The sequence below is a fragment of the Coenobita brevimanus genome, chromosome 100 (genome assembly GCF_032717465.1).
Source record: "Coenobita brevimanus isolate Jiangsu-jjx chromosome 100, ASM3271746v2, whole genome shotgun sequence".
Taxonomy (NCBI): Eukaryota; Metazoa; Arthropoda; class Malacostraca; order Decapoda; family Coenobitidae; genus Coenobita; species Coenobita brevimanus.
The window spans coordinates 56,739,523-56,761,368 of record NC_137053.1 but is presented as its reverse complement, the minus strand read 5'-3'; the positions used below and the strand labels follow the sequence as shown (position 1 = coordinate 56,761,368).

Genomic DNA, 21,846 nt, shown 5'->3' with positions numbered 1-21,846 from the left:
TAAACATCACTTCGTTTGCAGCGCTCGCTCGCTCGTAATTGTTCAGACGAGGTATATAAGCAGCTTTGTTATATTATTCTGACATGTATTTAAGTAGCTTTGTTAAATTATTCTGATGCCGCATTTAAGTAGCTTTGATATATTATTCTGATGCTGTTTTTTTGTAGCCTTGTTATATTATTCTGATGCTGTTTTTAAGTAGCTTTGTTATATTATTCTGGCGTGGTATTTAAGTAGCTTTGATATATTATTCTGACGAGGTGTATAAGCAGCTTTGCTATAATATCCTGATGAGGTTTTTCAGTAGCTTAGTTATATTATTCTGATGAGGTTTTTAAGTAGCTCTGTTATATTATTCTGACGGCATTTAAGTAGCTCTGTTATATTATACGTGGTATTTAACAGCTTTGTTATATTATTCTGACGTGATATTTAAGTAGCATTGTTACATTACTCTGACGGTATTTATGTAGCTTTGTTACATTACTCTGACGGTATTTAAGTAGCTTTGTTACATTACTCTGACGGTATTTAAGTAGCTTTGTTACATTATTCTGGCGGTATTTAAGTAGCTTTGTTACATTATTCTGGCGGTATTTAAGTAGCTTTGTTACATTATTCTGACGGTATTTAAGTAGCTTTGTTACATTATTCTGACGGTATTGAAGTAGCTTTGTTATATTATTCTGACGAGGTGTATAAGTAGCTTAAGTATATTATTCCATCGCACAGACAATACATTAATTTTCAACTGCATTATTTTCCCATCATTTTATCCATATTTTTCGTAGCTCTGGATGCATTATACACACATACATCATCTGTGTGTAATTAGTTTTAGTTACATTTGCTTAGTATATATTCCCTATTGCCCCCTTATACTTACCTATGACCTAAGAGCTGCTGGGACGAGGGCGATTATTCTCATCCGTTTAGTAAGCTCCCTAACACCTCTTCCTTAGCGATATATTTTTGGATATGGGTGGCCAATATCCTTTTGTACATTGAAATTTATGCAGCGTATGGCAATATTGGAAGGCTTTATGTAACACAGAAGATGAGATTAAAGTGTAATAAAAAATAAATCACTTAGAAAAAGGTGTAAGGAAGCTTCGTAGCACCATTCCCAAGGCGATTTATTTCCCATATAACACCTTAACACTGAAATGTATGTTCGTTTAAATTGCGACCTGGTTTGCATCAATAACATACAAGAGGGATGCTGAGGTGTCATGTGAGGAATAAATCGCTTATGAGAAGGCGTTAGGCAATGTTCAAAGCCTACTAGACTACAGCCTTCTCTTTTGCAGTGACCTAGCCTTAGTATAGCAGGGATGGAAATATAGATTGTTTATTTATAGGCATCTCCCCCAGTAAGGACATAGACATAAATGAGAGAAAAGTAAATTGCTTGGAGAACAGTAGGCAGTGGAAGAAAAGTAGGCAGAGTGGAAAAAGTAGTTATTGAAAAGTAGATAGGGTGGGAAAAAAAGGAGTTAGTGAAAAAGTAGATGGTGTGGGAATATGGACAGTAGTTAATGGAAAGGTAGATAAGATAGTAAAAGTAGTTAATGAAAAAGTAGATGGGATGGAAAAAAGTAGTGAGTGAAAAGTAGATAAAGTGGGAAAGTAGTTAACGTAAAAGACAGGGTGGAAAAAGCAGTTAATGAAAAGTAGATGGAATGGAGAAAAGTAGTCAATGAAAAAGTAGATAAGGTGGAAGAAGTAGTTAATGGAAAAGACGGGGTGGAAAAAATAATTAATATAAAAGTAGGCAGGGTGGTAAAAAGTAGTTAATGGATGAGTAGATAGGGTGGAAAAAGTATAAAGAGTGTGAAGTCTTTCCTTACATCTCCACTGCAGCTTGGTTTTTGTTTGGCCTGAGAAATTGACTAATATTATGGGTCGACTTTTTGATGGCATTTTAATTTTTTTGTATAGCCAGATGAGGAAGAGGCCTAGGGATGATAGCAACAGCCCTCCTCAGTAACGCAGTAGAGAAATTTAATGCCCTGACGGAGAGGGAGAATCAAGTTATTTATATATATTTTTTATTTTGCTTTATTTTTTCATGAAGCTACTTTTCCTGTCCCCAACTTCAGCCTTTCAAGACACTAAGAGATAATGCTGAAGGGAAGGGTAAGGGTTCGATCACAAAGAGGCTGGAATCAGGATCGTCATCTAGGTGGTAAAATAGGCTTCTTAGTACCTCTTCCATAGCGATTTATTTTGCTTATTAATTACACTTTGGCAGTCTATCGTACCCAGTGAATATCGCTTTAATACCGACATAGTTTATATTAATATCATAAAAGATACTGAAGTGTATTATGCAGAATAAATCGCTTAGGAATACGCGTTGCAAAATTTCCAAGGCCTCTTAGAATTCGACCCTCTAATCTTAAGGCCGTTTCTGTGGCTTGGGAGATGCCGTAATGCCTCTTTTTCAGCGATTTATTTTTGCCGATTACGCCTTAACCCTCTTATGGACCCGTCTTAAGTATTTCATCACAGTTAACGCCAGACGATTAATCTTAGCTAAGGGTATGTGAAAAAGGGAAAAAAGTATTCTTCTTCTCCAGGTACCTCCAAACGATTTTGTTAAGCTGAGAATGCGTTCCAGAATCCTGAAAGTGCTTATGCTCTCTTGTATGTCAAGGGTGCAATGGCGATATTATTATTATTATTATTATTATTATTATTATTATTATTATTATTAGATGTAGCCAGCTCCACATCAGACGTGAACCCAGTGGACTGTAGACTGAAGCTGTCCTCCTTCTACAGTCCACCATCCTCCTTTCGGGAGATGAAGAGGGTGTTGAGGGGCGTCTGTATAACCGAGCAGTGGAGCTACAAGGTTATATTGATGACACTACATGAAGGCGTCCCTCTTCCACCAACATGCCTTTAGCGGAAAGCTGCATGCAGGGGATTAAGTGTCCTCTGACAAAAATAAGTCACTAAGGAAGAGGTGATACGAATTTTTCCGTCCCAGCCAGAATAAACCTATAAATCGGAATCCGGCTTCTGGGATTTCGTAACACCTCTTGCTTGGCGATTTAATTAGCATATTGCATCTCGTTATGCTCTTCTGTTATTTACATATAATTTAGTATTAACACACTTTGTCTCAGTAACGTATAAGGGGATATGAAAGATGTAATATGGAAAATAAATCGCCAAGGAGAAGGCACAACGAAATGTGTTATGCCGAATTTCTAGTCAGCTTTGGAAATTTCGCATCGCTTCTTCCTCTGCGGTTTATTTTGCACATCTAAATATTTCTCGTCTGTGTTGCTGATACAGACTTTGTCGATTATAAAATTACATAAGATTTCTATTTAAGGTATGCAAAGTAAATCGCTAAGGAAGAGGTGCTACCAAGTCTGCTGTGCATAGAAAACGAGCCAGAGTGTGAGCTAGGCTTGAGGGGAAACTAGGCCATACTGCACCTTCCCCTTGGTTGTGGGTGGCCCAAAGGATGATATCTCACCTCAACGCACTCTTTTACCTTCTAGGACCCGGTGAATGTTTTGCAGGAGATTAAAGTAGCGTCTAGACCCGAGAAGGCTTTTCCAGTAGGTAGTGTTGAGTGTGTTTGCGAGTGATGCTGTGCTCTTTTCACTTTAACTTGACCTAAATTTACCGTCTCTCCATTTTGAACGCTCACCTGTAAAAGCAGATTGATAGTAAAATATGATGCTAGTCACGGAGATTTGCTATGGAAACGATGTAGAGACTTAGCTGTCTTTTTACTTGATTTATTTTTTATTTTTTATTTTTTTTTCCATTAGCTTAGTAAAATAGGCTGCAAACGGACGAGAGCCTGGGTCAAATTAAGGTGAAAGAACCATAACAGCGCAATCCTCTTTGGCATAAACTGTTTAAGAGTATAGTGTTGTGTCTGCGAATGCTACTTACAACAGTACAGCACATTAGCACAAAAGTAGTTTCGGACGGAGTGGTAGTGTGTTTCGGAGTGCTACTAACAGCAGCACGAACAGCGCACTTTGGTTCAAACTGTTTCGGAGAAGGAGTAAGGCTGCATGTGTTTCTGAGTGCTACTAACAACACCATTGGAGCTCTTTAACATAGAAAAAAAAAATAGGTTCATGGAAATGAGAGGGGAAATTTATACTATAATTTTGCTTTTAGAGGTTCCAAACACATATAATTTTTACTTATGTTTTTTCTTTTTTCTTTTCATTCACAACTGCCGTTTGACATAAAAACACATTGGAAGAGAGGAGATTAACAGTCCTTACTAGATCTTGGTTTAACCTTTAGCGGTTATATTACATTTTTTTTTTTTTGGAGGGGGGGGAGGCGTTGATAATTGTATCTTTGTTGAGCAGTTGAAGATTGATATTCATTACCGTCATCCATTACCATTATTATTAATTTTATTATTCATCCCACATGTATAGTCTAGACTCACCCGCACCCTTTGTATATTCGTTATGTATGTGTATAATCGTTGCATGTTTAACCCATTCTTCGATATTTTGCTCATGCTACCATCAGATGATTTTACTGTGGTTAGGCGAGGACATAAACACTTAATAACCACTTTGATAAGAGAAGGTTATATGAGGTTATACGTAAACTGAATAAAAGCGTCAGTTGGTAGCAACAAAAAAGAGAATATATACTGTATATATATATATATATATATATATATATATATATATATATATATATATATATATATATATATATATATATATATATATAACCAAACTGAAGGGGTTAAACATATTACCATTAGCCTGGTTCTACTTATGTTAATTCTAATACTAACTCTAATGCTAATCACAATACTGATGCTGAAGCTAATAATACCAGTTCTACCACTCATACTAACACTGTGCTTGTTTTTCTTCCTTGCTGCTCTACCTGGATTTGGACACTAACCCCACTCAACTCATCGTGACCTAACTCTGCAAATGCATGCTAAAACAATAAATAAATGAATAAACATAATACGTGGTGACGAATTACCTGTACTTGTTCCTGTTCAATAACGATGCCAACAACCTCTACCGGGAATCTACCCAAACTAACTAACGTGTACCCAACTAAACGAACAATCATTCCTCAAAAATATACTGTACGTCTGAACGCTGGAAAATATTAACATCATCTGCGATCACTGAAAACGTGAAAACTGAAAAAAATGGCCGAAATGTGTGACTTGAAAAACCTGAAACAAATGTATCTTAAAACAAAAAATCCGAATATATTCTGTAAACAAACTGACCATTGAAAATCCTTAATATTTTCTACGAATATCTGAAAATCTGAAAATCTATAATGAATACTGACTACTGTGAAATGCAAATCTAATCCAATCTACAAAATCTTGAAAAACAACGAACAAAAATCTATCCAACGAAACATCTGATAATTTCCCCTAAATTAATGCTCCTGAATAATGTATGAAAATGAACACACACACAAATCTGAATAAAAACAACTACGGCTCTCCTAAAAAAAAAAAAAAAAAAAATCCTAAAATCCACAACACCACGGCAAAAACAAACCGTGAAAAAAAAAATGAAAACAACTACGACTCTCCTCTTATAAAAAATCATAAATTCCACAACACCCCCTAAAAAACAAACCGTAAAAAAAAAATAATAATAATAATAAAACCAACTACGACTCCCCCAAAAATATAATCCGCAACATCCCGGGGAAAAAACAAACCTTGAAAAAAAAAAAAAACAATTACCACAAAAAAAAACTAAAACACAACACCCCGGGAAAAACCAAACCGTGAAAAAATGTGCAAAAAAACGAAAATAAATAAAATATGAAAATCTTGGGGTGCGTTCAGGATCCAAAGCAAACCCAGTGGCTGTGGGAGCTTCGTGAACGGCAGCGGCAGAAGGAGCGCACGCAGCACTACCGCAAGCTTCAGGAGATCATGGACAACGAGGCCTACAAGAACAATGACATCGCTAACGCCCTCGAGAACCCAAAGCAGGTGGAGAAGTTCATGGAGTTTGGCGAGTTCAGTCTGACTGACCGTGACGTCGCTCGCAAGAGGGCGGATAAGGAGCGCTCCATGCGGGTCAGTATGGGTATAAAATCACGGAGGCGGGAAAAGTTGGAATGGGAGATAGGGTTGTAGAGAAGACACGGTTCAGTTTTGGGTAATCTAAAAAAAAAAAAAAAATAGGTGGGGGAGAAGCTCGAGTGAAAAAATAAAATAAATAAAAAGGGATGATAGGTGTCTCAAGGAATGCAATTCAGTATTGGATGGTAAAAAAAAAAAAAAAAAAAAAAAATGGGGGTGGTGTTGAAGTTAGGGTGGTAGCTAGATTTACTGACAAGATGAGGTTCAATACTGAGTGAGGTTTTGAGGGAAGAAAAAATAAAGTTCGGGTGACAGTTAAATCTATACAGGAAATGAAAGGTAAATGTAAGTGACGTCTCCAAAAATAAGCTCAGGTGGTTGATTAACTTGACTCACAAAAAAGGTGTATCGAAAACATTGCAAGATGGGGGTCAGTAAAAGTGAGGATGCAAAAACAAGTTCACCTGGTAGTTGGATTAGTTAATTAGCTAGGTTTGTATAGAAAGGGTATACTGAAAAGTAGCATGAATACAACTTTGTCCAAATTTTCTGATTATCCAAAAGTTAGGTGTACTGAAAACCTGTATGGAATTCTTAGATGAGTAAGAAAATGTGGATGATTATAATTTTGTCGAAAAGGAAAGTGCCCATGAGAGTATGAAAAAGCCAGTTAGTTAGAAAAAGTGTGTTAAAAAGGCATTCAACTTATACTTTTGTATGGACAAAAGGACAGGTGTATTGAGAAGACGCAAAAATAAGCTACTTACTCAGCATAGGAGGTGTTGATGATCCCTTCATCCTTTGGGATCCTTTCAGAACTGGCCTGATTCATCATGTAGTTGAACGCATTAATTTTCCCAAACTTTGCACTTGTTCACTTTTCTATTCACGTTTATTTAAATTTAATTGCGTTAAAAGTAGGCTGAAATGTTTTATGACTGGTGCATATAATCTTATGGAAACTGGAAGAATGATCTGCTACTCTGCTGATACTGATTAAATAACTAAAAGTAAGATTAAATACTGAGAATCTGGTACATAACACTAATTTCTACTATAATCACACAGTTAAATTAATGGTACAGCCAGGGGAAAAATCGCCAAGTCTTCTTCACACAGAGAGAATGTCCGTATCTCGCTGACGTATCAGATCGAAGAAAATCATAACACGCCTCACTCAGCATAGGAATATTAGTCAGCAGAGGAATATGAGAAGCAGAAGAGATATTATATTGCAGAGAATGTCCCAAGATATACATACAGTAATATTCTCATGTATTTCAGTCTGTCAGAGAGTATACCACGTCTACTTCCCACTGCCCTCTGCTGGTTTATCTTTCTGTGCAGATTGAGAGTTGAGGCTGTATGCTTGTCACCTTAGCACCTCTTTGTTACTAGTTTTATTTCTGGATTGAACGGCGTCGAGATATTCTTGTATGTTAATTGTGCACTCTGTCTTGATGTAAAAAATGATTTTTAAAAATGGGTATGATACGATGGAAAGATTATCCGTTAACTAAGAAATACTAGAAAACCACCAAGCAGACGACAAGACGGCCATTGGTATGTTTCTATATCCCTAGATCGCTCACTTACATGCGTCAGGGAGGAACATAGCGGACGTGTCTAGAGTATGAAATGCATGCAGTAAAATATTAAAACTTACGTCCCTGGCTTTACAGTTCCGGGCAGTTTTATCGGTTCACTCTACAGTATGGTCGAATATTTACGAATCTGATAATTTGAGTAATGTGGTGGGTTCTAAAAGTCATCGTTCTCCGCGCCTTTACTAATAGGCAGGGAATCAGTAATATCTCCGTAGTTGTATATACGTCAATTACAATTACACTGAATGTAGGATCAGGTTATAGAGAAAGGTATGTATATTATTTTGATAAAGTTAGAATTAGAATAATAAAACACACACACACACACACACACATATATAGATATATATATATATAGATAAATATATATATATATATATATATATATATATATATATATAGATAGATAGATAGATAGATAGATATAGATATATATAGATAGATAGATAGATAGATAGGTATATAGATATAAATATATCTATCTATCTATCTATCTATCTATCTATATATATATATATCTATATATATATATATAATATGAAAGATGGATCAGGTATTAAGAATTAGTATATGTACTTCACTGACAGGTTTAATATGATCTCATGTTCAAAATTTGTACTGTTGTCTGCTTTAATGGCAATAATAGTATGATCACAAGGTAAGGATTAGGTGGTATGCATCATGATTCTAAGGACAGTGAAAGTAGGATAAAGATTTTAAAGAACTGGTGCACTTGTTACGCTTAAGATAGGACCAACTGCTGATGAAGCAACACGTATATTTTATGTTGCGGACAAAAATATCGCCTCACTTTTTAGTCGAACAAATATGAAACTCCCATGCCACTACTGGGTTTCGAAAGTCATTCCTCACTGTTTCGTTTTATATCGAAGTGAATACATCGATATTAATGTCCGCAACTGTACACGTTCTTATTTAATCCCATGGTCAGGTGTACTTCGCACCGGGTCGAATTCCTTAAAAGGTGTTCGGAGTATTTTCGAACATGTAACGGAACCAGGGGCGTTGGCCAGTCACCTGCCCTTAAATCATCTGGACTGCTGTAGCCTAGTCCCGGACACCTATATTTTGCAAGATGTATTATGATTATTTTTAACATTCTTTTCCGTCATTACCGTCCAAGAAGTGACTTTGAATTTCTTGTTTCTTTTGCATCAATAGATTTTATATTATAATCTCGCCTAAGGAATTAACCATATTTGCACGGATATATATATTTTTCTTACGCATAACAGTTCACTTTAACATCATCGTGCAAGGAGTGAACCTGGATTTCTTACCCTTTTATAGGTAGACTACCGACGCAAATACAGGAAGGATAAGTGGACCTTGATGATCGTAAGTGGCCGCTCTCATGTGCATATTCTCACGGCTGTTGATTGACCACTTCACCACGATGACGAGTTTTATAATTTCATTCCTGCTCACACCGGACGATTTTATTCATCTTAGGATAGACTGGGGGGTTAGATGTGACCTTCATTAACCCCTAGGCTGCCTGGAAACTGTGTCTAAGCTCAATAAAATCGTCCAAGACTAGCAAGAATAAATTACACAGCGCGTCATCTGTCTGAAAGGGTTTTGCGTGGCCACCTGCGCGGAATGCTCTGGCACCACCACTGCGAAAATGTATATAAGCCTATTTTTTTGTTGTATTTTTTTTTTTTTTTGAAATTTAAGCAGCAATTTTTTCTTTCCATGGTATGCTAAGATGCTCTTTGCGACTGGCACCACCACCACGAAGTAGCGCTCATTATTATTTTTTTCTTAAATACAGGTTTTACTTATGTTTATGTTTTCTTCGTTAAAACTTTATTCACCTAATTTTCCTTTCCGTAGTATGTTGAGACTTTTCTTGCGACTGGCACCAGCATCACGAAAATGGCCTTCTGTAATTGCCTCTCTTTTTGTTTTGTTTGTAATTTTCCTTTGTAATTTTTAAAACTAAGTATCAATTCAGTTTCCATGATATGTTCAGATTAGGCTTGCGACTGGCAACCAGCATCACGAAAACTGTTCTCCGTATTTTCGTTTTTTACATTTTTGTTTCTGTACATAGTGGAACTTAATAAGCATACTTTCCTTTTCTGTATGGTATGCTCAGACACTCTGCGATTGCTGCTCAAACAAAAATACGTAATCTGCATTGTATGAAGCGCTGGATGCATTATATTAATCATTGCTGTAAATACTGGAACTGAATACGCACCTCATTAAATCGATTCATATCTTGAACAGCAATATTTTCCCCTTTTGTGTATGGTCCGTTCGGAGTCTCTGCGATTGGTATATATATATATATATATATATATATATATATATATATATATATATATATATATATAAGATACTAATGAAGGTACGGAAACTGCATATTACTAACACAGTGGATATCTTGGGAATGACTCGTTTGCTGAATGCGGCTACTTGGAATGACAATCTTGCCTGAATGCAGTGAATGGCGGGCCAAGGTGCGAGCGGCCTCACAGTACATTACAAAGGCTGAACACAAACCCCCCAGAAATGTGCTTGTTGCTCTGGGGAGGGATTCACAATCATATTTACGACTGATTCTCTGTCATAACTTCGATCTGGTTTTTGCAGAACAAGAGACACGGGAAGCTAAAGCGCTCTCGTACCGTTGTCCTTCTCTCAGAAACTGAAATAATCTACAGTAATATTGTTCTCGCCTCTTAGATTTGTTTTTGGTAGGAGGGACAGGATACGAGGGAAAATCCTGCACTCTCTCCCTGTCCTTCCTGCGAGAAAAATCACGGTTACGACAGAGAGCTGATCATAAGTTTGTTTGTGAATCTGAGACCTGCTTTATACCAACTTTATGCTCTCTGTGTTATTTGCCATACCCCTTTTTTTTCTTGTCTTTTTTTGTGTGTGTGTGTATTTTTCTCTATTTTATTTTTATTATCTGGTCTACGGTAGCCTTGCCCGACGCCCTTACGCCTCGAAGGAAGTGAAAAGGGATGAAGAGTCGTATTCAGGGTGGTACAGGAAGCTTTGTAGTACTTCCTCCTCAGGGCTTTATTTTTCCATGTTACACCACTACATTCTCTTGTAATTTAATCCACTTTAATACTGACACAGTTTGCATCAACAACGTATTAGACGATATTAATGTAATGTCCAGAATAAATCGCTGAGGAAGGAGTGATACTACATCACAAAAACCACTTAGAATACGACAATAACAGTTACTTTTTTAAAACTAGTGTTTTTATTGCCGTTTTGTGTGGACAAGATAACTTTTTCTGATATTTTGTTTTGTATGTTATTAGTTTACATTTTGTGTAATGCATTTTTCTCCTGTGACATATTTTCAACACAGGTATGTTGCATGTATAATTATTTTTACAAAATGCATGCCTAAGTCAGTTCGTTTCATTTGGATTTTTTTTTCAATTACATTATTCTTTTTGCATGCCGTTCACCTCCCTCCCTCTTCTACCACCACCACCATAACCACCACCACCACAACGATCACCACCACCACCACCACACCACTACCTTCCTCGCTTCACAACGACAGCGAAGTCGGATGAGGCGGGACGTGAGCTCCACGTCTTTGGATCCTGAAACTGAACGATTGATTTGGAAGGAGATCTTCGACTTCCACAAAATACACCGCTCGAAGAGAAGCTTAACCCTGAAGATGCCCAAGCGAATTAAGTATCGCCACCTGCTAAAGTATTTCGAACGCTTGGAGAGGGAAGAGGAGAAATTAAGAAAGTGGAAGGAGGACATAAGAATGGTGGGTCGGAAACGAAAACAGATTGGACTGGGTCGGTGATGTATATTTTATTCTGTCTTTGAAATCTCCAGATGAGTTTATTCAGCTGAGGAGAGACATTTCGTTCTTGAGGGGTTAAATGTAGACTAAATTAATCCCCTCACTAGAGGAGATGTTTCCAGAGTTGCATAAAATCGTTTGGTGGCAGCAGGATTGAATAAAAAAGACATCACCGTACTGAAGGGCTTAACTTCTTTACCCCACGGATATATTTTTTCTAGTTTATTCTTGTTACTAACAGATGATTTTATTCAACTTAAAGGCGTGTTGAAGTGTGCGGGTCAGTGGAAGCTATGCCTAACCCCCTTCAGCTCGAAAACTCTTTAAGTTGAATTTAATCATGTGGAGATAGTAGGAATTAAAAAAGAATTATGAAAAGTTTCAAAGAATTTCCTTGTAGACACCCGACCTTTAACGTAGAAGACGAGCTGTAGTGCTGGAAAAAAAAAAAATCGAATACCGTAGTGCTGCTTGTATCTCCTAGAAAATACAGGATAATACTCAACTGGTGACCTGTTCTCTCCTCACCCATACCTTAAAAAGCACAGTATACGCAAGACTGCAGAGGAAACCCATTTGGATGCGAGGGTCAAGCTTGTAATTCGTAGAAAATACTGAAGAGTACTCAACGGACACCAAGTTCTCACCTTGCTAATATCTGAAAAAGCACAGTACAGTATACGCTCGAGGTATTTGGTATGTGCTGTGTTAGTACGTCGCTATGTCACTTCTGTATTTTTAAGGAATGCTAGGATGTATTTCACTCGTTTGCTGCAATGTATTATAACTCACTTTATCACGGAGTGCCCTTATATCTGTAGTGTATGCTTAAACCCCTTCACTACCTTGACAAGCCTTTTCCTTTATTCTTGCCACTTCCAGACGATATTATTCAGCTTAGAAAAGGCTTCTCGTATCGGAAGAATTAATGAAAGCCAGAATAAATTCTCCCTGTTCGAAAAATCCGTTGTTAGCTGAATGATATCGTCTAAAGATAGCAGGACTGAAGTAAAAAAAAGTCACGACATTGAAGAGGTTAATAAATTTAGGTAAACAGTTTTTTTTTTTTTTTTTTTAGTGACTGGTAAGAACTCTGGTAATTTGTCACGCAATTTTTGATGCCTTGTAGTTTGTTCTAACTCGGTATGTTTTGCCACTCACCACTGACATATTTTCTAGAGTGTGTTCAATACTTTCGCTGCCATGGAGGTATTTGAGTATTTTATTCACGAAAACTCCAGGCCTTTTTCTTTCCAGCTGAGGCAATTTCCAGCAGTCGAAGGGTAAATCAAGACAGTCCTCCTTATTCTGACTGCTTGATGACCCCTAAGCTGAATAAAATCGCCTTGTTGTATCCTGAGTAAAATAGCTTTGTGCGTCCATAAAAGACGAAAGGTTAACTAATATTGCTTAACTATTACCCCTGAATTGTAGGTAGTTTTGGTATATACCTTTAATCCAGCCTTAGAATTTCGTCGTCGTAATCTTCAAGGAAAGATAGTTTCCCTAGTCTTGTTTTAATTGATAGAGACCCCTTAGTTTTAGGCTTTCATACCTGACAGAGAATTTCCTTACTCATATCTTTAAGGACAGAGATTCCTTAGTTTCCCTGATCTAAGATTGAGATTCCGTAGTTATACCTCTAAGGACATACAGTATCTGATATAGCTTAAAGGAGAGAAAGATATAGTTCCTTGTCCCATTTAAAGTTGTATAATGTTCAATCATCTATATAGTTTATGATAGTGCGTAGGTCCCTAGTATAGACTCTGGATCGCAATAATACCCTGCCTTTGTTAGAAAATATAGTACAAGCCTTACGTTAGGACAGAATGATGCTTAGACCTTTGTAAGACTAGTGGTTTAACACTTTTGTAGCATATAATAGAATTTGTCAGTGTAATAGAAGATTTGTGGTAGAGAATATTTAGCAAAACATCTTGGTCGACACACTGATAAGTCACGGTAGTTCCCTATTAGCCTGCATCACCTGATCTGACCTGACCTAACCTGGCTATCCTTACCCTGACCTTCCTGGCCTACCCTCTTCACACAGGGTCGGAGAGACGCTCCGGGCCTGAAGGAAGGGACGCGACTGATGACCACCGTGTCCGTACCTGTGTTTGACCGCAAGAAGACCAGTGTAAGTACCACGCCATCCCACATATAATTTTTCCGGTATTATTTCCGACGGTTAATAGAATATTTTTGTTTATGTTGTCTAACTGATTTCAGTGTTTGGTTTCAGGGGAAGAGTAGATATCTCATTGTCGCGAAGGGAAGGGAGGCATGGAGGGAGAAAAGGGATGGATGGAAGAAGGGAGATATTCAAGAAAGACGAGAGTAAGATTGAATTTTAGGTGGCAGACGGAGGTGTAAGACGGGGACAAGTGAGAAAAAGAGGAAGATGGAGGAAAGAAAAAGGAAAAAAAAAATTAGCATCATAGAAATCGGGAGTCATGGTAGTAGAACTTTAGAAGTTGGGGTTTGGTCTTAGAAATCAAGAGTTAGAGTACTGGGAATCAGGGGTTGAGGTTCCAGAAGTTGGAGGTTGGTGCCTTAGGAATCGGAGGTTTGGGTCTTAAGAGTAGGAGATTGGTATATTATTATAAATCGGGCCTGGAAAGTTTGAGGTTAGGGGGATGGAGTTTTGTAAATCAGAGGTTTGAATCTTAGAAGTAGGGACTGGAGTATAACGTAATGGAGGAGCAGGGAAGACTCATTTGCTTTTTTACCCCTAGATAACCTGTTTTTTGTGTGTTTTAGAAAGTGAGTTCAAACTGACTGGCCACTGGTGCTATTGTTATTATCATTATAGTCTGTAGCTTTATAATAACGAAAATCAAAGGATTATTTTATTTTATATATTTTTTGAGAATTATATAAAGGGGCTTCGAAAGTGACTGTAGAACATATATATATATATATATATATATATATATATATATATATATATATATATATATATAATTTACCGGTATATAAATTCTTGAAAGCAAATTTTTAATTTTTGTATAAATCACTTGAAAGTTGATTTGATGAGGCTGTAATTATTTTATGACAGATGCTTATGGTTTGTTTGTGGAAGTTTTTTTTTTTTTTTCTTGTATCCTCCTTTTATTTTCCATTTTTACTTACTGGAAATTGCAGTTATGGATTTATTTTTTATTCCCAACAGCAAAGTACTTAAGGAGACTCTGAAACTTACGTAATCAGATGTGCCACATGACCTCTGTGTCTTGTAAAACTGTATGTTTCTTGATAATTTTGTCTTGATTTTCTCTGCTTAAGTGTTACTAATGTTTATGTAATTCAAGGTCCTTAGTGACCAGCATATTTTTATCAAAATAACTATGTCCAATCATTTATCCAATGATATTTGAACGTTTATTGACACTTATGAGGTGAAGTTGGTTCAGTTATATTGCAGTGTTTCTTATATAATTCGAACAACATTTCTTCTTTCTGGTTTTGATATTGCAGGTAATGACGTAAGACGTAAAGGGCCCATACACACTCAGATCTGCCTATTCTGTGGCCTGCACAAACCAGCCTGATCAGGCAAAACTGAGCGTGTGTGGGTTGTTAAGGCCAAGGCTTTCATCCTTGGTCGAGGCTGTGTACAGGCCATATTCAGACGGCCTGTACAGTCGACCTGGTCAGCCGGCCTAGGCGTGTAGGCTATACAAGCTGGTGTCAGGTTATCTTGTGTTTGTCATGTTAAATTCCTCATAATTATTTTGTTGGATATACTGATTTTAAAATAGGTAATTAAATTAGTTTCAGGAAATACTGAAGTGGTTCTTATGAAAAATTCGGCGATTAATTCTTCTACAGCACTTTTTATGCTGCCTCTGAAATTTACGTAATCAAATTTGTCTTTTTTTTTTTTTTTTGCCTACGAAATTCTTGCAGTTTCAGGTTCTTCTAGTTCTTGTCTGCTAATCGATTTTATGGTATTTTATTATTATTATTATTATTATTATTATTGTAGTTGTTGTTGTTGTTATTCCCATATGAAAATGTTCAATGTCTCTTCAGATGAATATGTATATTGTGAAACATATAATTATATGTGGTCATTGATTTCCTTTTTCTTTTTGTATTTTTCTTCTAAGTGGTTTCAGGATACATATTCTTTCATTCGTGATACTTTCTCGTCCACCAGTAACTCTTCTGCTGATAATGCTGCTTTTGTAACTAATGTAATGAAATTTGCTGATTGGATTAAGACCATCTTGTAATTCTGTGTGCTTGATAATTAATGTCAGTGTATTTTTTTTTTCTCGGCCGTCAATTTTCGTCTGATGACTTATACTGTTCTTGAAATTTACATAATTAGATAGGAAAACTGATTTCAGTACATTTTGTAGTGTTTTTCTACTAAATGACTTCCGGATATTTATTTTTCTGGTGAATGTCTGTCGATCAATGATTACTACTTCATGTACTGCTTTTGAAATTGTCCCACCAGATGTGAGAATTTGTCAGTATGTTTTATTGTGTTTCTCTGCAAACTGATATGTCATTATTCGTTTCTTCTCATGAAAAATTTCGTCTAATGACTCTTCTGCCAGTTCATGTGCTGCTTTTGAAACTTCCGTAATCAGATGTTTATAGAAATTCTCTGCTAATTGGTTACACAATATTAATTTTTCATTATGATAACTTTGCGTCCTGTGATTCTTCTGCTGCTTAACTTTACGTGGTCTCAGCCCCGCTTTATTTGCCGGCATGTTGTGTTGACGTGGACATGATTTGCCGTGGATCTTGTTGGGTTTGTAGAGGTTATTTTTGTTCAGCTTCTCAGCCTGCCTTGGTCACTTGAGTACATATGTGTTCTAAGTCAAGCTCCATCCCCTCCTTCCTGGTACAGCCCCTTCACTGCATTAACTTTTCTCGTCTTTAACCTCTTCACTGCGAAGATATATTTTTCATTTCACTCAATCAACCTCACGATGATTTTGTTCATGTTAGGAAGGACGAAAGAGGTCAGTGGTGATATCCATTTCCTACAGTACTTTATGTCTTTCCTAGGCTGAATAATATCGTCCAGAGATAGCAATAATTGCAAAAATAAACATCACCGGATTGAAGTAGTTAATAACTCCCGCCTTATAACCCCTACAGTACTATGATGTCTCATTTCAAGCTCTCGCTTTGTGTAAACTCTTCAACAGAGTGTTTCATTCTTGCTGCTGTCAAATGATGCAACTCATTTTGATCCCTTCATTTAAAGAAGCCTGATAATGTAGCATTTATTAGGATAAACTGCTAAAGGCATCGTTCAGTTTAACACGATATTACGATGACGTGGTGCTGACGAGAAGCCTACATGTCGTGGAGTTGTGCATCCTGGGTGGAGTAGCCTCGGCGCGTTGACGCAGAAGCCAATCACCTTATGTCCTGGCAGCTCGCCATCGGAAGGACTCTGGTCCGACCCTGGTGAGGTGCTGTCCACGACAAGGGGACTTCGGATTCCTGCACGGTTTATATGGTGTATTGTACCTGTAGGACGGCCCCACAGAGGCAGTTGCTTATCTGTGGTCGACGAGTCTGCTCGGCCAGACAACATTTTTTGCTTTATTCTTGTACCATCAGACTAATTTTTGCAATTAAAGGGGAGACGTTTCGTTGTGAAACAGTTATCTACAGCTGAATCTAACTTCTCCAGTTCGGAAAGTCTCCCATAAACTGATTAATTCATCCAAAGAAAGCAGGATTAAGCAAAATATGCACCATTATAGTTGTTGTTGGATAAGCCTTGTCTCACTAGGCGAGCAGACTCATCGACTACAGGTAAGTAACTACTTCTAAGGGCCGTCGTATACATTCATGACAGTACATACACCGTGTAGCGATCCGGTGCTCCATCGTGGTAGAAAGGGTCTCACCAAAGCTGGTCCAGGATCCTTCCCACAAGGAGGTTCAGAGAAATATGAGGGTTTGGTTCTTGGGTGGACGCTGCAGCTACCCCATCCAGTGTGTATAGTGTGTGGGATACTTGTTAGCGCCATGGTATTCTAGTGAAAGGGTTGAAGGGGTTTGGTGAAAAAGATTCTAAGAGAGACCTTTCATGATTATTTTTCCGGTTACCCTTTTAAGATTTTTAAAGTTTCTTTAATTATCTTTTTATTTTCATTACACCCGAATGATCATATGCAGCTGAAGGAGACAACTCATACTGAAAGGGTTAGAAGTAAATCCTCATTAACCCTTTCAATACAAATGACTTCTTGCCCTTGTTAGCGTCACACGATGCTATTCATGCAGTGAGAGGGCTAGAGCACCAGTTAAGTTTTGTATTAAGCCTTTCAGTCCAGTGCCGGATTGTTTTTGTTTCATTCGTGCGGATTTTATTTGGCATAGGAGAGCTTTTCGACCTGGAGGGGTTAGATATTGCCTTCACTAACCCCTTCTCTAACTGGGAGGCTCTTCTAAGTTTTATTTCCTCTAGAAGCAGCAAGCGTAGAATATAAAATGTCACTGGAATGAAGGGGTTAAAGGCATTGTTTTCTGATTTTTGTGTAACTTTTCTATTGAAATTACTCATTTTACCAATAAATTCAGCAGTGTGTACATATAAGCATTTGCAAGCACACACACACACACACACACACACATCGGATGACATGTGTTTGCGGCCAAATGGGATACTAACGTGCCTATTTTTTCTATATTTTTTGACCTATATTTTGCAGTAGAAGCAAAATTTTTTCTAGTAAGTGTTATGCAAATAATGGCTTCAAGGAACACATAAGGCATCGTGCGTGACTAACTTAACGTGAAGTAAATGGACGCAAAGGACCTACGAACTTTGGAATATACGAAAAAATGAGACATGCAAAAGTTACTACTCACTCCTAAAAAAAAAAAAAAATAAAAAAAAAAAATAAATAAAACTTCAACACAATTTTTTCACGGTCGTTATAAGTTACAGATATTCTTTTTCGTCTGTCTACTCTTCATTACTGCCCGGAGTTACGCTGTTTTATTTAGTCATTAAAGACAAGAGTGATCGTCTCTCATCTCACACATTTCAACCATTCCTCTGATGTAAACTCTTATCAATTACCTCTAGCTGGAGCACCTTAACCCACTAGACCACCAGACGTCAAGAGCTAAAAAGAGATGGAAAAATAATTAGAAAGTATATGAATAAAAGGTGTTTGCCCGACTTCCAACTTCTGGTACACATGACCTCGAAGTAAAAAAATACAAAGAGGCTTTTATGGATGTATGAATCTATTTACACAAACGTTAGTAGGCTTGAGTTGTGTAGGTCTGGTTGCTTAATTTATTTACTTATTTATTGTCTTTACCCATAGAGATATCACACACCTCATAAACATAGATAAAAATAATTGAAATAAACGGTAAACAAAACGATTTCTATCTGAAGTTCTGAATAAGACTGCTTGTTTATCCTTATCTTTAACTCATACAGTTTCCATCCACCTGAAAACTAAACTAAAGTGAAAAATATTTGTGAATAATAAAAACAAGGCGATATCTTTTGACTTTAAATTGCCGTGTAGATTGGTTTATTCTGGTTATAAATTCTGGATAAATACGATGCTTAATCCTTTGCGTTCATTAACTTACTGATTCCAATTCCTTTCTCTTTGTATGTCTCATGAGCTGCCGTTCCTTTGCTTGTTCTTATATATATACATTTCTTGTTTTCTCTCACACTGTTGCACTTTATTTGTGATTATTGTTGATGACTCTTACACTTCCCATGCCGAGCGACTAGTACGGATTGCTGTCCCTCCCTCCCCTCCCTCAGCTCCCCTTCGCCCTCTCTCTCTTTTTCCCCCTCCCCCTCGGTTTCCCTCCCCCCTCGCCCTTTCTCTTTCCCCTTCTCCTCCCTCTTTTCTCTTTTTCCTCCTCTCTTTTTTTTTTTCCCTCCCCCTTTTTTTCCCCCTTTTTTTTCCCCCCCCATCTCCCCTCGCTCTCTCTCTCTCTCTCTCTCTCTCTCTCTCTCTCAATATTCTTTCTTCCTCTTTTTTACCGTTCTTCTCTCTTCTTGCCCCTTTCTTCATCATCATCCTTTGTTATAATTACTCTTTCCTCCTTTTTCTCTCGTTACAATTATTCTCTCGTCTTTCTCCTTCCTTCCTCTGTTACCATCCTTCTCTCTTCCTGCCTTCCCCTCTTTTATTCATTAAGCTTCCACTATATTTCTTTAATCCTCCGTTTTATCTTCTTTTCTAGTTCGTATCTCACCCCTTCCTTCTTCTCGTCCTTCCTCTCTGCTGATATATATATATATTTTTTTTCTCCTACTTTTCGTTCTCTTCTTACTTTTCCACTCATTCTGCCATTCTTCCTTCTTTTTCTTCTTTCCCAGTTTTGTCGTTCTTCCCCTCATTTCTTCCTGGCTTTCTCTTTTCGTTCTTGTTTTTATTTTTCTTATCTCCACACGTGCGATACTTCTCTACATTTTCTCTCCAATTTCCTTCCTTTTCTACATTCCCGTATCCCTTTCTCATCTTTTTTTTTTTTTTTTTTTGCTTATGTCATTTTCCCTTCACAGTTTTCTCTTCAGCTTGGTTTCCTCCACCTTCATTTTATCTTCCTCATTCTCGTTTTCTTCTTCCTCCAGTTCTGGCTTTCTTCTCTTCATCTTCCCTTCTTTCTTCCTTGTCTTCACTTCCATTTCTCCTTTATTCAGTTCAGTCATTCTCCCCAACACCTCTTCTCCTTTCCCTTTTGACTCTGTTCCCCTTTTATCTACCCTTATCTTTCTCCATTCCTACCCTTCTTCTTGTCTCATTTTCCTCCTTTACATCCACTCGCTTTCCTCTTCCGTTCTTGTTTACTTTAATTTTCCTATTTTCTTTCCTTTTCCCTTTTCTCCACCATTTTCCCCGCAACATCTTCCTCCCTCCAACCTCTCGGCATAAATAAACTGTTTCTGAGACAATGTATATATGTGACAGTCTCCCTCCCCCCCCTCCCCCTCCCCACTTACCATAATCCACCCCAAACGTCTAATTTTTCAACTTTTTTTTTTTTTTTCATTTCCAACAACTGCAGATCATCACCCAGAGAGTATTGGTAGATGATTCCGAATGGGAGTTAAGGAAAAAAGAGGTACTGCTCTGAGTGTTTAATAGACTAACCTAGAAGTACTATATATATAACGTGTAATTTGACTGCAAGCAACTAGAGAGAGACAGATCCCTAGACGTTTGCAAGGGACTTTGTAGCTTGCTAGTAAGTTGGCTAGAGTGAGTTGGAATTTGCTGTGAAGACTAGCACAAGTAACCTCTCTTTTATTTATTTTTCCTCCCCTACTCTCTCTCTAAAAAAAGGTTGTTTATTATTTTTCTTTTTTAAATGTCTTCCTGGGAACACTTTGAATGCTGAGAAGGTCTTGAGTTAACTACATGGTCAAGTTTCTCTAGACTAACTCCCGATTTCTAGTGCAGTGCGGCTGAAACTACCCAAAGCAACTAAAAGGCAACTAGTTCTTTCAGTAGTATAATGACCCCTCTTTAGATTATTCTGAGCAGCCAGTTGCAGAGTGTAGATCCAATAGCTGTGATTATATATATATTTTTTTCTGACTCCGTAGTTTTGCTTCAAGTTCTAGACGTCTGTTGTGGGTCCCTGGGTCGCATCCTCGTCAGTCAAGGAGACTCCCTAGCACCTTTTCCTTGCCGGTTTTTTCTGCATATGACACGTTAATATTCTCTTGTGTGATTTATATAAACCATGTCACCATTACGAAAATGGAAATAACATATAAGTGAAAATAAACCAGCAACGTGGAAAGCAAATCGCCAAGAAAGAAGTATTATGAAGTATGATAATAATAATATAAACTATGCTATATTACAAAGAGATAAGTGGCATACAAGAGGAGGTAAAGGTGTTATGTGGAAAATAAATAGCTAAGGAAGATGTGCTAGGAAGCCTCCATGACCTACGAGAAGACGATCCCTTGTCTTGTAGTGTCGTTCGTGATTATAATACAACCTCTTCAGTACCAGTAAACTTTGGTATGATTTTGGTCGAGTAGAATGTCGTCGGCAATGTTTGTTCATTTTCTTTTATGGTTGTTTTTTGTTCTTTTTTTTTTTTTTCCGAGGTGTACTCTGTCATGCTAAGCGAGGGCCTGCGATGAGAGCCCCTTCACTCTGATCATGTTTTTTTTTTTTTTTTACTCTTGCTAACTCCAGATGATTATATTTAACTCTGGGATAGATTTTTTTTTTTTTTTCAGATTTATGAGGGTTGATTGCGCCTTCATGAACCTTTTCATGGTAGAAGTCTGTCCTTTGTTGAATAAAATCGTTCGGAAGTGGCTAGAATAAATT

General features: G+C 37.4%; 1 protein-coding gene across 1 annotated transcript in view; it reads left to right on the top strand.

The window, feature by feature from the left end:
* The window catches only part of stj (voltage-dependent calcium channel subunit straightjacket), a 504,277-nt gene that overhangs the window by 363,630 nt on the left and 118,801 nt on the right, over window positions 1–21,846 (top strand). Inside the window, exons 12-14 of the mRNA XM_080284182.1 lie at window positions 5,843–6,136; window positions 13,575–13,661; window positions 20,561–20,617. Coding sequence (XP_080140308.1) covers window positions 5,843–6,136; window positions 13,575–13,661; window positions 20,561–20,617 — 438 coding nt within the window. The remainder of the gene's footprint in view (window positions 1–5,842; window positions 6,137–13,574; window positions 13,662–20,560; window positions 20,618–21,846) is intronic.